General features: G+C 42.5%; 4 protein-coding genes across 4 annotated transcripts in view; all 4 read right to left on the bottom strand.

Annotated features, from left to right (window-relative positions):
• Pmar_PMAR015095 (hypothetical protein) overlaps positions 1-504 on the bottom strand; it is a gene marked incomplete at both ends in the record, with an annotated part of 794 nt that extends 290 nt beyond the window's left edge. The window contains 2 exons of the mRNA XM_002779332.1: positions 76-221; positions 269-504. Coding sequence (XP_002779378.1) covers positions 76-221; positions 269-504 — 382 coding nt within the window. The remainder of the gene's footprint in view (positions 1-75; positions 222-268) is intronic.
• A 2,024-nt stretch (positions 505-2,528) lies between these two features.
• Positions 2,529-3,975, bottom strand: Pmar_PMAR015096 (conserved hypothetical protein; the record flags this gene model as incomplete). The annotated part of the gene is made up of 5 exons (XM_002779333.1): positions 2,529-2,675; positions 2,825-2,962; positions 3,004-3,081; positions 3,640-3,723; positions 3,934-3,975. The coding sequence occupies 5 exons, from the start codon at positions 3,973-3,975 to the stop codon at positions 2,529-2,531; spliced, it is 489 nt and encodes a 162-aa protein (XP_002779379.1).
• An 802-nt stretch (positions 3,976-4,777) lies between these two features.
• On the bottom strand, positions 4,778-5,713 carry Pmar_PMAR015097 (hypothetical protein; the record flags this gene model as incomplete). The annotated part of the gene is made up of 3 exons (XM_002779334.1): positions 4,778-4,960; positions 5,518-5,605; positions 5,646-5,713. The coding sequence occupies 3 exons, from the start codon at positions 5,711-5,713 to the stop codon at positions 4,778-4,780; spliced, it is 339 nt and encodes a 112-aa protein (XP_002779380.1).
• Positions 5,714-6,722: 1,009 nt separating this feature from the next.
• On the bottom strand, positions 6,723-7,376 carry Pmar_PMAR015098 (hypothetical protein; the record flags this gene model as incomplete). The annotated part of the gene is made up of 3 exons (XM_002779335.1): positions 6,723-6,813; positions 7,118-7,200; positions 7,257-7,376. 3 exons carry the CDS (start codon positions 7,374-7,376, stop codon positions 6,723-6,725), a joined length of 294 nt encoding a protein of 97 aa, XP_002779381.1.
• Between the last annotated feature and the right edge of the window lie 96 nt (positions 7,377-7,472).

The raw sequence follows: 7,472 nt of genomic DNA on the forward strand, positions 1-7,472 counted from the left end.
CCAATGGTGGTTGGTAACTCATCATAGGATCTGACAAGACAAATACGGTCGACCACATCTGAAGGTACCCTGTACCTTGAAAAGCCACCATAGCGGCCATATGCTCTGGAGGGAAGGGAGCTGTATGTCCTTGAGGGAAGCCCTTGCGGTAACCAGGAGGAGGGGGAGGCCTCTGCCTCAGCTCCTCGGGGCTGTGGGCGTAGAAGCACCTAGCACCGTACCTGGCAAGCATGAATGGTAAAATAACGATTCGGTATCGCCGTCTCACTTGCAGTGATCCCCATAACGGCAGAATCTGGTTTTAAGTAGCCTCTTGACGACATCGCTCATTTGCGGCGGCTCACCGCTGCTCACATCAGCATTGGTCACCACTGGGGCTGCCTGGGGGGCAGAGCCTTGTTCGGGGTCGTAGGCAGGAGGAAGGGTGAAAGGCTCCTCCTTGGGGGCATTAGGATAATCAGATTCACACACGTGAAGGGGAGTCGCGGTTGTAGCAGTATCCATAGGCAACAGCAATGTACCGCCACAAGGGAACAACGTCAACTGAGGGAACAGTCTCTGCGACCACTGCTGGTCCGACACTCTAAAGAGGCCGACTAGGATGGGCCCGTCACAGCTGGGCTGGGCCGAGACTAATTTACGCCCCGGCCGTAGGTCAACTAGCAAGGGCCAACCTCAGCTCGACAAGGGAACGAGAGCCCACACCGCGACATAGGAAATCCCTACTAGAAATGACACATCGGTCGTTGTTGCGCACTTGCAGTGATCGATCAGAATGGCGCGCGCTCCATACCACGCAAGATGGGCAAGAGTCATCCATGCGAGATTATCCACGATGAGGCACACAAGAGGAGATGTTCATCGTGGTTTCGGACGGGTACCACCCCGAGGGGGGCCTCTACACCCAAAGCGACTTAGTCCACCCGGCCATCTGCAATACCACATACGTTATTGGTCTTAGGGGGGAAGGCTGCCGTAATACGGCAGCCGTATGAACACATGTCGTGATGATTACTACTATTGTTCAAGTCAAGCTGAACTGAGATGACGACTTGAAGGATTGTATCAACCTAGCATAGCTAAGCTAGATACCCTGTAGTTGACGCTAGTCTCTATTCGTAGTTCCTAAGTGATAATGCGATTATGATCTCATAGTAACGTGATGATAATTTTGCAGGGTTCTTTCTTATTTCTATTGTGTTAACTTACCACAACGGCTAAGTATAGTCCGGCAGCCTTGTAAGGCATTGTCCTGCAATCATACTCAGTGTAGTGTTATCTCAATGGGAAGGGCAAATCACTAACATTACAGACAATACAGCTTGTCCTCAAAGAAGATAACAAGCTCAGGATAGCAACTCACCAAGAAATGAATATTAGGGTTAGTGAAACATGGAAGTGAATGACCTACACAGGAGCAACAAGTACTCTTTTTCCCAAAGTGTCATCAACTAATTAAACCACGACTTCGGTATGAGAAATAACACTAACACTTTTACCATCATCGTCAATTCCACTACAACTCCAACGAGGTTAATGGTAGTGTTTCCTTCTGCTCGACTACTTCAGACCTCGTCGTTATGCAAGCGAAACTCACTCGACTGAGACAAGATTCACCCTCATGAAGTTGCTCCTATAAGAGTCTCGAGCAAATCTCGAGTGCACAATTTAACAATCGTTGAAGTACAGATCCTTTAGCCGCTGTGCCGGTTTCGGCATGAGTGAAGAATCGCAAGGGCAGCAAGATGATGATATCTGGTTATATTTGATTGTGTTATTGTCGTCTTGCGTCTTGTTTCCGCTGTCTCTTAGCGCTAGTTGTAAGACGTATTAGTCATTACTATATTGAAGTAGTTGTGATTTTTTACACTCGCTTACTATCGTACTTCGGCAGTGCGATTCCAGGTGATTGTGGGTGTTTTGTTTACTCAATAAAACCTGCATACCGCTACTGTACCAGTAGACTCTGAATAAACTACCAACACAATACGTGGCGAATCACTGATAAACTTTTTGACGTCTTCGAGATTTCTTTCGCTCTCCTACAAAAATGAGTTTTCATCACGACGCAAGTCATCCAGTGTAACCCACCCGTATTAGTGGTCGTAGCCTGGTGACGTTGAGCGATCGTCCTCTTCAACAACTTCACCACTTCTGCATGAAAATTGGATCGATGCTCTTCTCGCCTTGCCAGATCCAAGGCCGTGCACCTACAGCGCGACACTCGCCTCCCTCAGCTGAGCTCAATATTTTCCAGGAAAATTTTTCCTCACAAATCAAGAAAATTTATATACGAATTGGGAGAATACATACAATTAATGTACAGAAAATCACACGGATTTTCCAAAATTTTCTCGGAGTTTTCATTTTCTCACCAACTCGCGTGGTTGACCATGGGCAACTTTTGCCACACTGATTGAGACATTAATATCTAACACGTGAGAAAGGTGTCTATAGACTCCATGTTGGAATCATCTCGAACACAGCGGAGCGAAGCGTTTCGCGATGTGCATAAAAACCCATCCCACTCACCCAAACCTGTCCTTGGTGCCCAGGTTGGCGCCTTTCATGATGAGCAGTTGGCAAGTGGCTGGTAGCCCCCGCTTAGCCGCAACATGGAGAGCTGTTTGACCTTGATCCGTAACCTGGCCGATATCAGATGACAGTGTGGGAAACTATTCACATGAAAATTCTGACAAAATTTACGGAAATTTTGAGGAAATTTACAAAAATTCTCATTAGTTTCCTTACTCTTCTACCCGAATTCCTATAAATTAGCTAGGAAACTCCCGAGGGAAGCGAACACATACTCCACCGTTCCTACTTGTTCCTTATCTGCCCCTGCATCTAGTAGCGTAGTAACTGCACCTGTAGCCCCGTATTGAGCCGCCACATGTATTGGAGCCGCCCCCACTCCTAACCCATCGATAGGATGCGGGTACTTCACATTGGCGTCGACTTCCTGGGTGACTGGTGACAGATGAAAACACGTGAATGCCTCACTTTGTGCCCGATTAGGTCGGCAATAGTGAGAGAGTCGTTGCTGCGACATGCGGCGAATAGAGAGTTCATGGGGTGCTCCTAAAACGAAATGATCGAATATCAATAACATAAAATAAACTAAAAATTATATAAATAGTAGCGAAAATTTACCGAAAAAATGAGAAGAATAACTACAATGGGAGTAAATGGTAACGAAAATTTACCGAACAAATGAAAAATCACCTACAATGGGAATAAATGGTAGCGAAAATTTACCAAAAAATGAGAAAATTAACTACAATATATATGAAAAGTAGCGAAAATTTACCGAAAAATGAGGAAATTAGGTGGTATATAGTTTTCGCCCAGGTCGTTAAACTACGCGATACAATTTAGTTTCACCCTAGTGATATGAAAAACACTAGTGAAAAACAAATCTCACTACTGCATATCACCGCGAATATCGCGTTTTTCACCGAGTTTCACGCCACTTCGCGTAAAACGGGTGAAACTCCACTGTAGTTTCACCGTTCGACGTGAAATGGCGTAATATTCTACTTTAGAAAACGTAATATTCGCGATATACATCACGCGTTTTTCACCAAGGGAAATGTGATTTATGTTTTTCTTATCACTAGGGTGGAACTCCAACATCACCTCAGCTGCTTTCTGTCGGACTTTTTCTTCTCGCAACACTGCTATTCTATTTTCTTCCTCAACACTTCTCACCTTAGTCCGTGCCTGATCAGCCGCTCACCCTACAAACAGAGACTTTTCAAAACTCACCCGAACCCGTCGAGATTCACTTGCTGCTAGTTTAACGCGTTTTTTCGAGCCTTTTGCCACTACTATTCCCAGAGATTCCAACACAGTAGGAGTCTTGGACTTCTTCGGTCGGCTCGGCGCTGATGCTGCTACTGGTGGTTGTTGTTGTTGGCTACTAAGACTTACCTCTCCTGTAGACGAGCCGATCGGTGGTGTAGTAGTAGACATCGTCAAATGAACTATAGGTTCAAAAATGAGGACGATGCAAAGTCCATGTTCACATATCATGTTTGGTAACAGTAATCATGTCGGGGAATATCACTCACCCTTCCAAACACGCGTTTTCTAAATGCTTTTTATATAATTAGTTTCTCACCCTGGGAAAAATTCATTCACCGAGAGCCTTGAGAACGATACTGTGAGCAGTGTGGGAGGGGAGGGGGAAGGCGAAAATATAGAAAATTTCGGGAAAATTTTGGGAAATTTTTTGTTGCTTCCTGTACACTCTCACCCGAACTCGTATATGAACTCCCCTATAGTGATTCGACTCATCACTAACTATGGGGGAATTCACATAAGAGTCACTGATGAAACGCCTGTTCTAGGCGGGAGATTTCCATTTTAATATAAATCTGCCAAGAATATATTTCAACACTAACATTGCCCACTGAAACCCCCCAAAGGCTACAAGCGTTAATAACTTTAAAAATGGAATCTTGATTTCTGTTGATATGCAAATACAAACAGAATCCTGACAGAATTGACAGATCACACAAACCACACCAAACAGCATGATCCACTAGTCTTCCTAACATAATACAAATACTCAATACTTGATAGTATATATTAATATTAATAGTATTATTATATATTAATATTGATATATTAATATAAATATATATTAAATCTTCATATTATATATTAATATTGATAGTAATATTGATACAAATACAAATAGTCGATACTCAAATAGACCCAGTCCTTGCTAACTCAACTGCATACAATGTGCCGTAGCAGAAACATGATTCTATCAAGGCATTTCAGCCAATCTCCGGCGTTGCTCCTCCACCTCTGGCTGTAATACAGCGTCGAACTCTTTATCAATGTAATACCCGACACCAAGCTTATCCCTCTTAAAAACATATCCATCAATCGATCCCGCGAACTCTGGAGAGGGTTTAAATTCTTCAGCGTTATAAACTTTCGGCTTCAACTGAAAATACATGACCACGTTAGAAGAGGGAAACCAAACCAGACAGGAACCTATAATGTTCCCGGGTCTCTAGCCGTACGACTAGGAACACATTCTTCAATCAGTTTCCCATGTAAATGTCATCATCACATAAGGAACATTTCCCCCCATTGTTACCAACCCCTGGGAAACGTTATTTCTCGAAGTTAAACGGATCCCTGGAATCAGGTTGATTCAAAACGAGATCGCTACGTTTTTTTTTCTCAAAAACACTATGGAACTTTTCCATGTCATAAACTTTTTACCGCTAAGTTTATTTTCTTAAAGTTTTATTTTTTTCGGTACCATTTTTCCCATGGGTCAATAAAAATACCGAAAAAAATATTGTTACACTCAGTTCATTCGGAAATTCAGGAGCTTAATTTAACCAAAAATTTTTCCCAAACACTCGTAAAAATAATTTTTTTCTCAATCACTCGCAAAACTATGAATTTTTTCCCCAATCACTCCTGGAAATAATTTTTTTTCTCAATCGCTCGTGAAACTGAATATTTTTCCCTGCGAAACCCATAGTGTACCAGTTCCAGTGCAGGATCGAGAACCTCAATAAACTTATCCGCTTCTTTTTTCCCTCCATTACCATACACATCTTGATACGTTTTGTATCTACCACCAAGTGAAGTTTGATATTAATACCACACCTCACGTGAATGCTGAAGTAACAGCACACGCCAGAGCAGTGATTGCTAGTTTATACGTGTCTTTAGAAGCCATCAAAATAAAGGCGAATAAACTACCCAAAACCCATACACTGCATCAACACAATCAGATCAACTTCAATAGAAACATCGATCAGTCTGGTAGTGGCAAAGCTACTTCTCGTGAAAAAAAAACTTCGCCACTACTACTACGTTAATAATTTACATATGTTGCAGCTCTAGTGGGCTAACTAGCCTATGTGAATATTTTCCTACACCGATAAAAAGTCTAGAATCGACTCCATTACCATCGCAGTGACTTTTCTCCAGAGCGATCGTGGAAATCGCAATGTACTGTATATTGGAGGACAGACCCCCACCGCATCCACTTCTACCATTTTCTCGGTGGCTCAATAAATCTACGCCATGAACTATACAGGGAGAACCAAACAGTTATTCGAATGATTCGTCAACTAAAGGCACTACGGAACGCTTTTAAAATGTTGACAATCGATTCACATTCTCATTATGTTCATATTACCCGAAGTTTACTCTCGAACTCCCGGAGATCCAACACCCATAAGGGTTTGATTCGCACCGTAGTTGCCCAACACTCCCTATGTTATGACCTTTCTTTTCAAATTACTCTACTGCCAAAAACTCCCGAGTCGTCGCCAGTCTGGAGCTTACGGAGAATCATCCATCTTGACTCTCATTCGATACTTAGCAGTTTTACCCATTTTACGTGAAGTAACATAATACTCTGTGAAATATAGCGCAATATTCTCGCTATGCACTAGTCGTGAAATACATTTTCCATACCACACATGAAACTCCAATGATAACAACAAACATTAGTCCACCCGAAAGGTCCCAAGTTCGAATCCCACACCTTGCATCTCCCAAAAAAATACACAGCACTCGACACCGATGCGAATAAACTCAACTCGAATTCGAACATCTTTTAAAGCGGACAACCTGGGCGTACGGGAGAATCAGAAATTGGTATATGTGGTGATGAAATCTCAATCGCTCGTTACAAAAAGAATACTACCATACTCTCGCGAAATGACCGAGGAGGCGTATTAGCGAGGAACGTGTCGGCCAAACCCGTATCGGACCTGAATCTCTTTCAATTCACCACTAATTTTAGTGATGCATTGTAAGATGAGTATCCTAGCACAAAAAGTATGTCTGTCCCCATTGTGCCGTTCGTATCCTAGCCTAGCTTTGCAATATATATATGTGTTACATCAAATTTCCTCACTGAGAGCTTATCTACGAATCGGATTACAAGTCAGCAGAAATCCCCAAAAATTTCCTCAAAATTTTCATATTGTCACCAACACATGTGGTTGACCATATGCATATTTTCCCACACTGTCCTCAACTGAGCTCATAAATTCCCAAAATTTTCCCAGAATTTTTATATTGCCATCAACACATGTGGTTGACCATATGCAATCTCTACCATTATTACCGGCAAAATTCTCTACTATCGATAGTTCCATCACCATCAATATCGAAATCACTCCATAATGCATCGATAATCATACGGGCCGTCTGAAAAAAACCAGAAAATAATAGCAGAAAAATTCAAATTTTCGAAAATTTTCTACCGAATTTTGCTCCAAAGAAGCCCTCTGCCACCCAAACGTTTTAATGAGAGCTCGAGTGACTTCCTCCTTATCCAATACGCCATTCCGATCTTCATCCCAATACCTGCCATACCACACCATCAACTTTCCTTGGTTGAAATTGGTCGTATTTACTGTGAATTCCAACTTACGTTCAATGGAGTTCCACCAGTTCTACGTAAAGTGTCGTAATTTTCC

Source organism: Perkinsus marinus, assembly GCF_000006405.1.
Source record: "Perkinsus marinus ATCC 50983 genomic scaffold scf_1104296947616, whole genome shotgun sequence".
Lineage (NCBI taxonomy): Eukaryota > Perkinsozoa > Perkinsida > Perkinsidae > Perkinsus > Perkinsus marinus.